Source organism: Lissotriton helveticus, chromosome 12, assembly GCF_964261635.1.
Source record: "Lissotriton helveticus chromosome 12, aLisHel1.1, whole genome shotgun sequence".
NCBI classification, from domain to species: Eukaryota; Metazoa; Chordata; class Amphibia; order Caudata; family Salamandridae; genus Lissotriton; species Lissotriton helveticus.
Genome location: NC_136073.1, coordinates 447,175,034 through 447,192,672, shown reverse-complemented (window position 1 = coordinate 447,192,672; position 17,639 = coordinate 447,175,034). Strand labels below are relative to the sequence as shown.

Below are 17,639 nucleotides of genomic sequence, written 5' to 3'. Positions count from 1 at the left end.
CCTGGAGAAAACTATAGCAAGTGCAATGTGAATCTAATTTGAACAAGGACAGAGAACATAGGATTGGGACTCAAACTCCAATTCAGGGAAAACAAAGGACTGAGGAAGTGGGCCCAGAACGAGGCCGGGAGAGGACAAAGGACGTCCCAGGACAGAAGGGGACAAAGGCCCCAGAATTAGTACCGGGAGAAGACAAGGCAAGTCCCAGGACAGGCAGAACCAGGTACCGGGAGAGGATAAAGGTAGTCCGAGTACTGGCAGAACTAGAAGGGGACAAAAAATGTCCCTGAATTTGTACCGGGAGAGGACAAAGGATGTCCCAGGACCGGAAGGGGACAAAACACCCAGAATCAGTACCGGGAGAGGACAAATGATGTCCCAGGACCGGAAGGGGACAGAGACCTCAGAATCAGTTCCGGGAGAGGATCAGAATCAGTTCCGAGAGAGAACAAAGAACGTCCCAGGACCGGAAGGGGACAAAGGCCCCAGAATTAGTACCAGGAGTAGACAAAGGAGGTCCCAGGACCGGGAGGGGACACAACTGAGATTCATAACAGACTTGTCCCCAGAACCAGGACAAAAGTTCCAGTACCACGACAGAAAATCGTGACAAGGTGGTTCCCAGAACCGGGACGAATGTTCCGAGACTAGAACCGGGCCGTATAGCCCACAGTACTTTTGACTCAGAGGTTACCATTTTCTCTTCTTCTATTTGTGGCAGGTTACTTTTAGTTCCTCCTTTTTCTTCTTGTTTTTTCTGGCCGCAGTTGGATGGACCTTGTTGAGTTCTTGATGCAAGGTGTTGCTCGTGCTGCACTGATCTTCTTAGTTTGCTTATCTGGTCTGGTCAGCCAAGATAGTCGCCAAACTGTTGTAAAGATGTTGCGGTAGGCAGCAGGACACTTCTTAGTAGTTACAGGATAGGTTTATTAAGTTACAGCAGCGCAACACACCTCACCAGATGACCAGACCATCAACTTACAAGTGTGGAACATTCAAGTACAACATAGAATGCAGACAGACATTCTGGGAGGCTAGTAGGTAGGAGCATAGAGGAAAGTGTGATGACAGCAGGTGGCCATGTCGGGAGGAGGCCCGAGTAAATAAAATGTCTTGTAAGCAACAACACATTTGCCGTCTCAGGCGAGACTTAAAGTATAGGGTGTAGAGGAAGAAGTGGGCAAACTGTCTAAGAGGTGAAGGCGCCCACCAAACATACCCAAAGGAATAAAACAACCAACAGTGCCCCCAAAACATTCAGGGACGCTAGGGTGAAGGCAGGATAGTGTTTAAAGAGGGGGCAGGAATGGGAAACAGCCCTTACCATGCACAGTAATTTACCATGCAGGTAAGTATTTTTTTTTAATGACATCCTTTTTATGTTATTTTAAAAAGTGTTTTTAGGGCTTTGGGGTCGGTAGAGGTAAAGGAATGCAAGAGGGATTTTAGGGTCAGGATGAACAAAGGTAAAGGGTGAATTTAGGGCTCACGTGGATAGATAAGTGAGGTAAGGAAGAATTTAGGGTTCAGGGGTGGGTAAAGGGAGACTAGGGTGATTTTAGGGTGTGGTGGTGGGTAGGAGTAAAAGGAAGCAATGTTGATAGTGTTTGGGGGTAAGTAAGGGAGGTAAGGGGAATTTAGGGTTCAGTAGTGGGTAAAAGTAAAGGGAGGTAAGGGAGAATTTAAGGTTCAGGGGTGGGTGAGGTAAAGGGAGGTAAGAGTGACTTTAGGGAATGGTGGTTATAGATAAAGGAAGAGATGGGATAATTAAGGGTTCAGGGGCAGACCGAGGTAACGGGAGGTAAGGGTGATTTTATGGTTATGGGGTGGGCAGAGTTAAAGAGTAGTAAGGGTGAAATAAAACTTTTGAAATCACCTTTTGACAATGAATAAAACATTATCTAATTTATAAAAGAGGTAGCCAACAAATAAGTAAATGTAACACATTAGGAAACATCAATTCAGAATCAAACATACTGTATGGCAACAGTCTTAAATGAAAGAAGTATGTTTACAGCTTCATCATCAATTAAAGTGACAGGTGGACAAAATGTGTGTTTGGGACACTGGTCACATGCGAAAAATATTTGTAAATGCTAGTTGTTGGAGTTCAACTATTAGAAATACCGGTTTGTGGTTCAAGTTGCCTTGAACACAAGAGCAAATAAATGTACCACAATCTGAGCGCAATACAAATTAAGAAATCAATACTTGGTCCATACTACAGGGAAGAAAACAAACACATGGAGAGAAAGTCAAGCACACGTGAAGCCAACACAGGCTCACCAATCAAAGGAAAGAAATTAAGGGTGACAATGAAGCCACCCATCGGTAAGCAACAAGCGGGCTAAAAGCCTCTTTTTAGAGGTGTTTTTTTTAAAGACACAACAGATCTTCGACAGTGACAGCGCATGTGGGGTCTCAGGCGAGACTTAAAAAGGATACAGACCAAAGAGGTTGTTACAATGGCAAGTATCGTCCCGACTGGAATTGACTTTTGTGCATCCTTGAGGTCTCCTGATCTGTTGGATCCAGCCATGATACCTTGAAAATAAACACAATTCAATGATGAAAACAAACCAATATTCACAAATATGTTTGGCTACATTTGCACTTTCTTTTAAAGGATTCTAACCTTTTTTATAGATAACAATGTGAATTAAGTAACTGCCAGTCAGCCCATGAATATCATTAAGGTTAATTTATGGTATAAACAGAGAAACACCAACACGTAGCCACACCCTAGTCAGGTAAAAAGGACTGCAACCCTTCCTGGAATAATTATCCTAAACACCAATTGACTAATGATCAAATTAAGTATATCACAATAATAAACAATTTGCAACTCGGAAATATAGGACTAAAAACAGGACACCACAGTTTCAAAACAAATGGGTTCCTTTTACTTTCAACACAATATAGTGTCCCAATGTGCTAACTCAATTATAATCCATTCAGTTAATTCTATCTGATAAATTCTACTGATCAGTTGATCTCACTTGAACGGATATATTAAGATATAAATTCACGTTTTATGGTGATTAAGACGTTTAAGGAAATTTTAACCCAAAAAACATTACATTAGTTACATATTTTTTATCCGGACATGAATAACAATTATCTTACTCTCCATTTATTGTTTCATTTCACTTTTGTTCAATACAGTTTTTGGCAGCTTATAAAACATGTTCTACCAGGAATCTAACATCAAAAAAGGCCTCCATCAATAGCAAATATAAAGCACTTCGTCTCTATAGAATGGTATGGCAGAGAAATAGACCGTAGACAGCGTTGTCTAGGTAAGATGGTCCAGGGATCTGTCAATCATGTGCTACACTATACAATATATTAAGTATGGAAGGACATTGACCATTGTTTTCTTTTACATATTTCTAAAACATGCCACCCCCGATCCATACCATTTCTTAGGCCAATTAAAAGAGTAATCTTGGGTCAGGTAAGTCACCAAAATAGATATGAATGAATAATTTCTCCATAATTAGGCGACTTGAGCAAAGTTGTAATCATTAAAGTTTTATTCATCTTCTAAAGTTCTTATACCAACATTAAATACTGAAGAAAAGGAGACCTTGGAGGTGTCTGTAAGCTCCACACAAATAAAATGAACCAGAATTTATTGCAATCTTCTACCCATCAACAGCCTGAAAAGGCTAAACTGAAGAGTGCAAGTAGATTACCCTTGGTTATTTATTTGTTTATTCAAAACACTTTCCAATGACTGACGTCTATCGCCCAATGCTAAGTACCCCACCTTACACAACAATATATGTGCAGTAACTTGGTAAAATCTGATAACATTAAGTACATATTTTATTTTGAGATTTTAATCGAACTTTACTATTAATGTTTTTAATTAGATGTTTTAAAAATACATACGTTCTCACCAGTTACTGAAGGAAAGAAGATTCCGACCAGTACAGTGAAAGCAGTGGCAATATCAGTAATAACATACATATGAAGGTTGGTCTTAGAACCAAGGACATCCACTGAAGGGTGATGAGCTTTCTCCAGTATCTCTCCTTTCTCCAAGTAACTGCTCCACATGTTATCTGTTTGAAAATAAATATAAACATCTTTTCATTGTACTCTTATTTACATCATGACACTCTAAGGAGTAAGAAAGGGAATTGTTATATTGACATGAAAGTTCCAGTATGAAAAATCCAAGATTAAGTTTAGCATATATTTGCATAAGGATTTCTGATAAATAGATTGGACAAATGCTTAAATTAGAAGCTGAGATAATAAAAAAAAACATATGGCTGGTATAAGGATGAACAGACTGGTCTACAGTGTATCTATACCATTCATTTATTAATAGCCTCCCAAATCATAAGATACACAGAGTATATGCTTAAAAAACAAAAAACAAAAACAAAAAAAAGATAGCTACTTATATTTCGTGGTTGGGTTCGTTACTATTAATGGAAACGTAGCTGGTGATCATCTGTTATGTTATATTATGTTATACATATTTCTAAAGCACAACAATCACCTGGGTGCCAATCCTGGCCAGGCATGTGCAGTCTCTCCCTTTAATTATGTAATAAAGAGGCCTATTTCCTCTCTATCCAATCTAATGTATGCATGTGTGGTATGCCCTGGTCGGGCAAATGTGTGCAATTGTAAAGGGAAATGTTCGGAAAGATTGTATTACAGTTGTCCATACAGGTGCATTACAGATAAACAGGAAATCCCAGTTTAGGCATACACATTTACATTCATGGTAACGGCAGGCAAGTGTCTGGTCTCTTCCAGTAGATCACAAAAAGAGCTGAGGCTAGGTGTGGGAAAGAGCTTTATTTAAAGATCTGGTTCGAGAAGGAAGTGTTCTTCTGTCTTCCGATTTAAAATGGGCTCTGAAAAATGGGGAAATGCTGCCATATCTAAAATGCAGAGCGAAGTCCCCAGATCATAGACATCTCTGCTAATGTGGACACAAAAGACATTTCAGGGAGTAGATTATCCTTCTAGATATGTAGAGGTAGGATTAATGATACTGATGATTTTCAGTCAGTAGGTTATGGTTACAGTTTATGGACATACAGCAAAATTAATTAGCAGAAAACTGGTTTGTTGCATACCTACTACATAAGATAGACTACAACAAAAACAATGATTGTAGATAACAGAGGCAGGCCTTTCAGACTAATTCAACAATAAAATTGCAACAGGTCACATATATATTACAGAATTCAGAGATACTTTGGAATAATACAGATGAATCGTGCTTTAAGAATTATTTTAATTTCACCCAAAAAATTGATGCAGGCCAGAAATAGCGTTACCAAAGTTAAGTAACTTGTTCTTCTGATGGCTGCTTCTAACCACAGATTACTCACCTCTAGAACAGGCACCACTGCAGTATGTCCTAAATGGTTAAAGGTCTCAAACCTTTAACCATTTAGGACATACTGCAGTGGTGCCTGTTCTAGAGGTGAGGAATCTGTGGTTAGAAGCAGCCATCAGAAGAACAAGTTACTTAACTTTGGTAACGCTATTTCTGGCCTGCATCAATTTTTTCTTTAGACTCTAAAGGTTAGACTCAGACCAGAGTGTCTTGCAGGCCTTAGTGGGAAAGCACCCCACCCCCCGCTGGAACAACCAGTCAAGGAAGTAGTTCTTTGTGACCGAGAGCCCTGATGCTGACTTTGGCACCTGCCAGATGTCTAGCAACGATATCCCCCTTGACAATGCTGTTATTTCGGGCTTCGCCCTGGAGAAATAGGACTTTATTGAATTGCTTCTTGACCAGTCCATAGCAGATTTTGATTCAGTTGTCTATCCACCGTCACTGGGTGTTTTTTACACCACCTTCCCTTCTTTGCTCCAGAGAAACCTACAAAGAGATGATCATTGACGCTATGGTCTTTTGTGCAATCAATGTATAAGTACAAAGCTCTTTTAGGGTCCAGCCAATGGAGCCTCTCCTCTTTCATTGAAGGGTGAAGTGGAGCAAAAACACTGGGAGATTAATAGACTGTGCAATGTGAAACGATATCAAACGTGAGCACCCCACCCTAGGAAGCAGGTAACCATAGTAATGATCACTGGCCTAACTGGGTCTGCAAAAGGTTTGCCTTCCAACATGTTGGTGTGTCTCCACCATTGCAGTAAGGGGCAGATTTGGCTTGTATCCACAATAATGCTTTCCACTGACCCTGATTCAGAAAAGGGGGTGGTGATGAACAGAGTGCCTGAATTAAGCAGACCACTCTTACCCAGTCCAAAGATCAGGGCTTGATCCATCACCGTTTTTTAGCTCACTACACCATCCCAGCTCAGAACTTGGCTATATGCAAATTAGTCTGTTCCTGTCCCAGTGCATGATGTGAACAGGGCAAACCAAACTACCAAGCCAATTCTTGTACTGGGAAGGAAACAAGCTTCCGGGGACCGGTTTCTGCCATTTCAGGCGTCGTCGGCCCGGCTTGCTTGAATCCTGATGGTGCAATGAGCAAGGGACTCACATCTGAGTATACCCTTCCACGCTTATGGTGGACAAAATGATTCAGAAAAGGGGGTGGTGATGAACAGAGTGCCTGAATTAAAACCAAACTACCAAGCCAATTCTTGTACTGGGAAGGAAACAAGCTTCCGGGGACCGGTTTCTGCCATTTCAGGCGTCGTCGGCCCCGGTAGTTTGGTCTGCCCTGTTCCCATCATGCACTGGGCCAGGGACAGACTAATTTGCATATAGCCAGGTTCTGAGCTGGGATGGGGCAGTGAGCTAAATAACGGTGAAGGATCAAGCCCTGATCTTTGGACTGGGTAAGAGTGGTCTGCTTAATTCAGACACTCTGTTCATCACCACCCCCTTTTCTGAATCGTTCCACTGACCCTGAGCTTGTGACCATTGGATTGTCAGACAATCTTCCAAGGGCCTCAAGTGCAACCATGATTATGGGACCACTGCGATGCAGAATGGCATCATCCCTGGCAGGCGCAGGAACGTGCAGACTGGCATGTTACGATTTGTGTGAAAAGAAGCAGAATTTGTTGTAGGTTTGCAACTCTTTGTTTCTTTGGAAGGCTTGGCCCCTTGGGTGGCTTTTGTTGGAGGCGATGGTCCTTGCCGAGCTTTGCCCTTCTCAACACACTCAAGACTTAAAGCCATACTCCCACAAAAGTGTCTCTCTGCCCCAGCACGGGGAAAGGTCATATGTTCATCATGAGTTATACTCGTAGTTCACAAAAGCAGTCTCCCTCGGAGGGCTGGACTTCGATGTTGGGACCACCACTTATTCATCATCAGATCTGCTGTCTGGTATCTGTTGGAGGGTTTGCCCTAATGGTCCAGGCTCTTCCTCTTCTTGAGCATCAAAGGCAGGGTCTTCCTCCACTAGGGTCAGAGAGATGTCCTCCAGCTGCACAGTGTGTGCCCACTGGTGTTCCCTTTGATACCAAAGAGTTTTCTTCGACCTGAATGCCTGTTGGCTTGCATCATCCTGGTCAAGCAACAGACAGAGATTGCAGACCTGGTGGTGATCAGTACACCGGTTCTGAGCATGGCAGTGAGGGCAATATTGGAGTGGTGACCATTCCATCACCTATAATCATTCCTCTGTAAGATGCAACATGGAGAAGTATTTTCAGTCACCATAGGGACATGCCACAATGCTGCTGTAGAACAACTACAGATTAAGGGTTCGATGTCTATCACTGGCGCAAAGATGTAGAACCAAAATTTTAAGAAAGGACACCGAAGACATTTAACAATAACATGCATTCTAGGGCAAACATCTGAGCCTACTTAGTGTGTGTCTGAACCTGATGGCATAAAAAGCCATCTTGGAGGAGTCACACTGCACCTTATGACTCAGGAACTTGCTTCAAAACAATACAACTTGTAAATGTCAGAGCCCAAGAGGAGGTGGCAGGAGTATGATAAGTTTATGTACCAGTTAAATTAACCAGATGTAGTTAACTGAATAAATTATGTCATTTCAGATTTCATCAGTGATGTTGTTCATGATGTCATATAAGATGTCATGAGGAATGCAGTATGTTAGGTCATGAGCAGTGTATGGCAAAGGCACCAGTTATAGTTTTTTCAGTTAACTAAAACTGGTGAATTTCAGTGTTTTTTTACAGTTGCAGAACATTTTGCTTTAACAGACATTTTCTCTTACCTAAAATGTTACTTTAACTTTAGTTTTTTCAGTCACTCTCGAGGGTTTATAAAAGAATAAATTCATACCACATCTTTAGTTGGGCAACCATGCCCCATGATTGAGCAATGTTCAGCACCCCCACCTTTATTTGTTCTTTGATGCCGTAGATTATGGATCCCTTCAAATTTACATTTGTGGGGACGTGTTGAGCATCATGGTGGATCCAGGATTCCATGGACTTGTGGGAAAAATGTATTTTATTTTGACTCTGAGATCCCACACAAAGCACTGCCACTTAATTGTTTTTTTCCCCAATTCCCTAGGACACGGGGGGGGTTAGTCCTCACATCCTAAAATGGTGGCTGCAATTTTTTCTTAACGGTGCAGCCAGCCAAAGAGATCGCATAGTTTGAGTCTGCAGATCTGCAATGTCCAGTGGATCCTCCACAAAGGTACTGTGGCATGACATATACATACATTTTGAACCATCATTTCGCAAAACACTACTGAACAGGTTTATACAAAATCACAAACGCGCACTTTCTGGGTTAGGATAGAGGTTTTTTTTTTTCAAATTTAGTGTCATTTTGTACAGCTGTTTAGGCAGTAGTGATGTGCAAAAAAGCCCTATGGAAACTGCATGGGGAAATCTTGTTTTGAGGTTCCTCATTTCTCGTCCCCTCCTTAACGGATCACCCCAAAACGTTCTAGGAAGGACCTGAAGTGAATGAACTTTTTTGTTTTTTGGGTAATGTTTTGTGAAGAATCTTTCAATGGCACCAAAGTTACTAGCAAACCAAAAGATCTATTAACTAGGTCTTAACTATAATTAGACAGTGGTTATCACCACAATGTAATATAAATATTTTAATTATTACTAGTTTACCTTGAGTGAACTATTTCTGGGTTGCATCAAAGCTTAGGTTGATGTATTTTCATTACAAACAGAGGATCCTGTAATTGGCTATTATAATCACCATGTGAAAGTGTGGATACTCCCCACTGAGACACTGAAATTCGGCAAAGGGTCAGCAACTGTCTTGAGCAGAGGTCTTCAAATTTTTTGATGCAGAGACCCACTTGTCAAATTCTTTTTGGCGTAAAGACCCCTTCTGTTAAAACTTTCTAGAACCTGGTATTCCTCATCCTCGCCAACTATAAATAGTCATAAACACCGTAAATTCCCACATCAAATATTTGTTTGCGGTAATGAAATGATATTAAACAATGTTTAGCAAACCAAAGGTCAGGGAGCGTGGGGGGGCCTCATTTATGAGGAATTGGAGTAGGGCAATGCTGTAAGTCTTCTTGCTGTGCTGCCCTATGCCAATGTAAAATGGCTGGAATACACTGTATTTATGAAATACAGAGCATTCCTGTCCTTTTCCCTTGCATGCTGAGTAGCACCAACATAGGCAGGATTGTTTTTGTACAGGAAGGGGCACCTTCCTTCACAAAAACAATCTCAAGAGCTGTTTTCATCTTTCTATTCGAGCTGCAGAATGCAGCACACATGGAAGGGGAAATGAATGAAGAGTAATGAAAGAATTTCTCCCCTTCGCCTCCGCTGGGGAGGAGTCTGTGTTTGCAACAGCCCCAGGTTTACTTGGTTTTGTAAATATGGGGCAGCATCAAAGTCCATAGGTGTTGCGTCAGAACCACTCACAAAGCCCATGGAACACCTCCTTGGCGCAGAGTAAGGCAACGCAAGGACTTGAAGTGCTATGTCTTACTCCATAACTTTGAGGACATGCAAAGCTATGCAGGGTGACTTTACACTGTCTCATAGGTATGGTTAAAATGCTTCCTCTGGTGATACAAGCCTCTCATAAATAAGCCCCAAAATATTCTGTACGTTTTTTAGGTCTTTCACCATCAATAATGGGCAGCGTAATATAAAATACATTTAAGCATGGTACTTAGTGTGAAATGCACTGAAAGACATTATGAAACCTTTATTAGTTAATGCCCTGCAGAGGTCTTTGTGTAACCAGAGAGCCACAGAATTAAATCTTGATTGGTGAAGTGGAGAATAGTCACGTGTATTTTTACTGCTACGAGGTCACAGCCTTTGACAGAAAGCACTGTGAATATGTAAGCCATAATTTTATACTTGCATTAAACACAGTGAAAAATAGAGAGCTGCAAAAAGGGCAAATAGTTTTACAATAAAATAGTACTTCCAAAATGAAGATTTTAGTAATACCAGAGCATAAGTAATGTAATTGTTTTTACATATCTGTCCCTTCGATACCTCTTTAAGAGTACTAAGGGCGGAGTAAATGCGGTAAAAATTAAAAGCAAACACTTCACAGCCCAGTGGTTAACTCTTTGCACTACCATTCTAAAAAACAAATCTTTGTAATCACAAAGCTTGGAGTGATTTAAACAATTGAAGCCATAACCGGCTGGCTCTGAAGCACCCATTACACTTGCAGATTAAATGATGGGCACATTTGCATTTCATTCAGGCAAGCAGGTACTCTGGCATGCAGGCTTTTCCAGCACTAGAGAGCCAGCTGATAAAACCTCAGCTGATAAGGATATAAATTAGCTGTCCCAGGACAGCTGTCTTTTTCCAAACGGAAAGCAAGTGTTTTTAGGTCGAGCCTAGAGCCGGCCCGCATGCGCTGCTCTGCGAGGCTTATTGTAGAGGAGTAGGTGAATAGACGCTCTGCCCACTCTCCAACCATATTTGCGATTGGCTTTTGTCATTGTCTGCCCTAAATGCTGGCTTCTGATTCGTCGATAGGCTTGTAAGTCCCTCCTTAGTACTGCCTCCTCTTCATTTATCCCCTCCCATGGTGAATGGCCCCTTTACTTCGAGTGTTACACGGTACTGTTGTTTAGATTGTGAGCACAATTTTCAGTAATGAGTTTCTCCTACTACAGGCATGATGTGCTTTGGTGCCTTCTTCCCCCGCCCACCCTCCCTCCCATTGTCCGTGCCTTTAAAATCCCCCCACCTGCCCTCCCTACCCGTTGCCCATGCCTTCTCCCCCATCCATCCTCCCTCCCGTTGTCGTGATGGCAATCATTTTCAATGCAAGAGGTCTCGCATCAATGAGAGACCTATTGCCCTGAAAATGCCTGTATTATAATGAGTTGTCTCTGCCAGTCGAGTAAAAGTAGTAAACTTGTAGCATCTCCTTTCATGAGGGGTGTTGGGCATTTAAACTATGAAATTAACTGCCGCGGAGACAGCCCAACATACACCCACTCCTCCAACAAAGCCAGCCTGCAAATATTTGGGGCTTTCAGCAGGCTGGTGTCATAGCCGTGGAAATAGTTTTAGGTGGATATGTAACCCTGTCATTCGCATGCAGTTGCTGCCTTCCTCAGAGAGTAATGCTGTACGTGTGTTCAGTCTTTGAGAATCGGAGAACCAGGAGCCAGTACTTCGTAAAAGTGACTTTTGAACTTGGCAGTTATGCTTCTGCCTTAAAAAATGCAGGAGTAGTTTCTAATCGCCCTTAAAGTGATTTTTCTCTTCCGTTTGATATTGCGGGCATTGATTACAAGCAGGCAATACTGGCTATATTTGATTGCCCTATTTCTTTTTGCTGGCCTTGACTCAAAAATACCGGCTATGTCGATAACCTTGCCTCCGTTGGCGGCTCTAGACAGCTCGGAGATCGATTTCTCTTTATTTCATTCAACGCAAGTGCTTCCTGTCATTACTATTTTCTACGGTAGTTGTCAAAAATGGTCATGGAGCAACATCAAGAATCTACAGGAATTGTTGGAAGATGTGGCGCATCCCATGGTGAGGGCAGGCAAGAACATTAATCCTTCTGAATTTCCAATTTATGCAATACATTATAGGTCTAAATTAATAATTGCAGTAAACAAAGTGATTAGTTTACTGGCACTTAATATTATGATTTAGTTGCTCAATACCTGCCAACTTACAAATTGATGCCACAGTGTGAGAAGGAAGCATGCCGAGAGCTACCTAAGATGTACTTTTCCCCTCACCAAGCGCCCCCCCGCTCCTCTAAAAAATAAGCATTTGCAATGCCATAGATATAGCATTTACGCGAGTTTGAACTATTGGCATTGTAAATGACAATGCCTTTTATTTATGTTTTGGTTTTTAAAACATAAAAAGCAATGTCATTTACAATAATGCGTAAATGCGAGACCGATTGTATTGCATATGCTTGTTGATTACAGTCACAAGCTTGGGAATGTGCGCCCCCCTTCTCAGGACTCCTGGGCCCCTCTGGGATTCGCGCCCCACAGACTGAAGACCTCTGGTCTAAAGTGACTTGTTAAATCCAAACAGCTGTGCGATGGGTCCTATTTCCACCCTCATCAGAATGAAAATGAAATCCTAGCCATGAAGGTACTCCAATACCATTCCTATAGCAGGTTAAGTGAAGATTTGTGAGATGTTGCTAAGGGAGCAGGGGAAAATGTCATAACACATGCACAACATATTGTAGAAAATGGCTAGCTTCAGCATTCTATTCCTCCAACCCCATTGAGTAAAAGAAGGGACATTTCCCAATTACTCAGTGTCAGTCTGCTTGGGCTGCAAGAGAGTCTAAGCTACAATCTTCCTCTAAATGTCAAGGTGGATTTGTGGTATATTGGTCAGAACTTGTGGCAAGAAACACAATCCATGTAGAAGAAGAACTTGATGAGTAAGATCTAGAAAGCTGTGCCTTGTTAAAAGTATGTATATTGGGGTGAACATAAGACCTTAGAATATACATGCACTGAAACCAGGAAATATGATGGATACCACCCCTTAAAAACAATGGTGCATTAAGTGATCTACAGATTCAAAATATTTAATCAAATGGAAGATATAGTATTTTGAAGCAGATATTGGTACATTTACCACTGAATACTGCTAAACACTAAGGCATATAATGCAAGATTTTAAAATTATTGTAGCTGGCTGGACTGAGTGCAGTACATTAAGACTAGAATGTCAAATTCACCATTTCAAATGGAATTTTGTAAGATTGTGACAAAACTTTTTATTACCTCTTAAAACACTGCTTGAAGCCCCGGGAATCCCAGCAATTTCAGTAACATTATTAAGCAAAAAGTACTGATCACAGTTCTCAGTTGTTAAGTTTGAGGAGTGGCAGAACTGCTCCCAAAGTTTGGTAGGCACTGTGATGTTGTCCACGACCATGGTTTTTGCACAAATATCAAATTGATCTTGTGACAGTGTGCGATTGCCCAACATACAAATCCTGCAAATAGCAAAAAAAGAGAAAAACAATGATTAAGCTTCAACTGCATAGTCTCTCTCTCACACCCTATCCTCAGTGGCCTTGCAACTACTAACATTTAAAAAGAAAAACACTCATATGGGAAAATATATATGTAGACAAGAAGGGAGCATGCACAAACATTTTGGGATACAGTTTGTGTGCCAAATATTTCATCCACTATCGATCCATTGATTTTTTTGATTTCCCTGGAAAATCATTGACAGGAAGGTCTCTCCTCTGATATTCGTCTGAGGGTCACTAATCAGACCTATCCTCAGAATACCCTTCATGATAAATTAGATTCCTGCCATCAGTGCATCTGAGTTTGGGACCACTCATGCACCTTTATCTAATGCAAGCAATTAGCTGACTACCAGTAGCAAATGTTGGTTTATGACTTGTCTTCTGTTTCTTTGGAGTTGTTATGATTTACTCAGAAGTATCTGCAACATCCTCCAAACTTTCCTTTCCTTGAGGCAGGAGATGCAGTCTGAGCCCTGCATGTACATCTGCATGTGTTACAAATTCATGGAAATTAACTTGCACCTTCAAAGGAAGACATATCTTCCTATTATTGAGTGTACCCGATTACCAAGGCTTGCAAAAATGATTATAAAGCTCAAACCTGTGGGAGTTCACTTTTCCCTTTCTTCTTAAACATGGATTACTTAGGTTGATATTTTTCTCAGTTTAGTAAATACTCATACAGTTCCTTGAAAACCCACACTAGTGTATTTATCTTTTCTAATTATTTTCTTTGTCTAATCATCCAAAATGTGTCTGTCAGATCAGCTTGCCCAGACCCAGATTTTTAATTACCATCTACCTTTGCATATGCATAATGATGTGTTGTTCAATGGCATTCATGTACAAGAAATACCACCAAAATTCTGAGAGACAGAATGTAGGTCTCCATACAACCTAATTCAAACATGTGAATGCTGCTGGTCTAACCACTGCATTGTAGTCATATAGTTAGTATAGTTGCAAGGAGATCCAAAATCCACCAATGTCAAACTTCAACCAATTTACAAAAAGCTTTTTACTATCTACAATAACATCTTAGTGACCATAGCAAATGTTGCCTGGTGGCCTTATAAGATGTGTGTAAATTCAATGTGTTAGACCAACCCATCATTTTATTCAGCTGGAGCCAGTTAGCAATAGTTTTCCTGAAATGATGAGCTAGGCCCAGTTCTTCCTGACTGACAGATTAAGCTGAAAGAAGTTGTACCCTCACATGGTTGACTCATTCCTAAATGATATATGGATTTCTCAATACATCTTCCAATTTTGCTTGGCAGGTATAGTATTCCTCAACTTGCTCTGGTTACTGTTACATGTCTTTACTATTAGTTTAGTGTTGGTGAGGAAGTTGAAATTTAAGACTTAAGTTAACCGCATGACAATGTAAAAATAGGTCTTACCATTAACTTCAGAAATGCGCGTCAATATAGAGGTTAGTGAAAATGACCTTTTATTAAACGTGCAAAAAGGAGAAAAATTATGCTTCTTTCTGTAGAAAACTCCCATTCCTGTTCTTTCCCCACCAGGCCTCAATATTTTCCATTATTCCTTCCTTTCCCTTTTAATAAAAGAAATGCCTTTTTGTAAATGGTGATTTAATGTTATAATTTGACTGTACATGTTCGTGAAATGTGTAGTTTGCTGCAAAATATATTTATTTCCTGCCTCACACCATATGACTTCATCATATTTAGATTGTCACCTCTGCCACATGCTTATAATGAACAAATACATTGCTAGAGTTTCGACATAATATCTAGCCAGCGTATACTAGATATTAATGTTTCATTTTATAGAGCACCCCCTTGTTACACAATGGGACACTGGAAAGCGAACAGAGTAGGCTTGCAAAGGCTCTTATGAGCACCTTCCTAAATGTATTTTTTTGTTATACGCTGTAGCAACATTCAAATAATATGTTGACATGGACGTTTACTGTGGGAATCAAGAGAGACTACGACAGATCATCAAAAGATAATTTCCTATTGGCTACAGATGACCCAACATGCAGAGTTTACAACAAGTATTGTGCTTTTCTATATAGTACATGTTCATAGCTAGAGAGACAATGCATTCTATGCATATCTTCCCCCCTGCCATGCCCACTAGCACTTGACTGTGCTACATTTGCCAGAAATTGCTGTTAGCTACTGCCAATGGTGATTTTCTGTTATTTTGATGCCTTTTTGGAGACTTTTCTCCAAGCTAATCATAGCTACTGCAGTGATTAATTTCTTCCACCTGTGTTAACGGGTGCTACTGCAGCTGTTAGGGAACTCAGCTTAGTTTCCATTACTACCCTTTATGGGGAGATCAACCTCTCATAGCTATTAGCCTGTTGCTCCAAATTTTATCTAGCTCTTTTCCAAAGGAACTCTTTATGGGTTCTGGCTAGAATAAGTTTAGGTCTTTAGATTAATATAGGGAATAATTCCATAATAGAGCACGCTGTTACTTGCATGCTAATTATAACCACATTTTTCTTGATACTTCTGTAAACATACTTATTTGACTAACTAAATAAAAAGACAAAAATGCAGACTAATCTCTTGAAGAGAAACTAAAACTTTCAAAGCTTCACCAAAACCTCTCATCATTGACTAGACATTTAATACTATAAGTTGATGATTTGATTTATAAATGTATTTGGGTTTTGCTCCATTCTAACACAGCAGCAAAGATTAATCGAGCTGAAGAAAAAATTGGTGCGGAAATTGGAGATTCTCTTAGTAAGTTTCAAGGTGGAGCAGTTTATAACATTATGAAATTTCTGCACTTGCAATACCATCCACGTGTATACCACTGTGGATGACAACAACAAATTTGTAGACTTGAAGCATGGACTAATTTACCACTCTGTCTCTCTCCATTATAACTGAGGTGATAAAATAGAAGGTTAAAACACTGAGGGTCTGAATTATTAAGGAGCTCTGGCTCAATGCCATATTGGGTCTGTTGTAAAACAAGCTCCTTCAATCAACTTAAATGAGAGTTTTTCATCTATAGGAAGTTCTGGCTAAGATTCTGATTAACTGTTTCCAAACTGAAAAACACTGCTGTCAGGGTGTTTGGCAAACTTAGGATAAAGAATCAGATTTTCCAGTTCAGAAAACCCCCAAAACTGACTACAGATGGATCAACAACATTTCTTTGATAGCTTATTTCTTACATAGCTTAATTGGATCAAACGCAACAATTTGTAAAAAGGCTTATATTAATGTCAGAATGTCAGACTGTTAAAGTGTTTCCTCGGTTGAGAAGAACAAGGTACGTACCTTCAGTAATGTTCTTCCCAGTAGTGACTGTATCTAGCTGCAGCTTCCTCATCTTTTGAATATTTCTCAGGTGTTGGATGCGATTTGTAAGCTTTTCAGCAGTACCTTTGCATGTTGGAAGAATGCGCTGTGTGGCTCCACACACAACACCATTACTCTCTGGAAAGGACGTATGGAGCCTATATAAGTGCTACTCTCATTTGCTGATGTCAGTTACTTTCGATATTGTCCGTACCCTCAAATGCAGAGCCTCAAAAGCCAATTGGTGTGACCAGTGTGCAGACCCCTCGACTTATGGCTTTATTAATGGAGAGTGGCCAGTCACAGAAAGGAGAGGATAGGTGGGTCACTGAGAAATATACAGCAAGACAGTCCCTACCAGAAAAACCATTATTGAGTTTCCACACCTTTTGAATAGATACCCAAGTAGTACCTATTTGGGGATGGCTCCGAGGATGGACCCAAACCAGAAAATCCTGCAGCACCAAGCGGGCAAAATCCTTCTCTCTGCAAACCTGATTATCCAGACAATAGTGCTTTGTGAACAGATGGAGGGATGCCCATGTAACCACCTGCAAATGGCTAGGACAGGGACTCTACTTTCCAAAGCAGTGGTCGCAGCTTTGGCCATAGTAGAATGAATATGCAGTCTTTCCAGAGGCTGCTTTTTAGTTAGCGCATAGCAGATCTTAATGTAAAGAACAATCCAGCAGGAAGTGGTTCTCTTCCAACTTTTCTTTTTTAATTCTCGAAAACTCAGCAATTAGCTTATCATCCACCCAATGTTCTTCCGTATGATCTATGTAAAAGTTGAGTGCTCTCTTGGGGTCCAAGCCATGGAATCTCCCCTCCTACTTATAGGAGTGAGGAAGATGATAGATTGTCAGCAGGTTCATGGTGTTACTGGCATCGAATGGCATCACAACTTTTTCTAAGAAGGATGCTCACGTCCGCAGAACAAGCTTGTC

At 40.7% G+C, this 17,639-nt stretch overlaps 1 protein-coding gene across 1 annotated transcript in view; it reads right to left on the bottom strand.

Moving 5' to 3' along the window:
* Positions 1-17,639, bottom strand: part of SLC12A4 (solute carrier family 12 member 4) — a 546,284-nt gene that overhangs the window by 254,223 nt on the left and 274,422 nt on the right. Inside the window, exons 8-10 of the mRNA XM_078670770.1 lie at positions 13,134-13,348; positions 3,906-4,070; positions 2,446-2,544 (exon numbers count right to left, since the gene is read on the bottom strand). Coding sequence (XP_078526896.1) covers positions 2,446-2,544; positions 3,906-4,070; positions 13,134-13,348 — 479 coding nt within the window. The remainder of the gene's footprint in view (positions 1-2,445; positions 2,545-3,905; positions 4,071-13,133; positions 13,349-17,639) is intronic.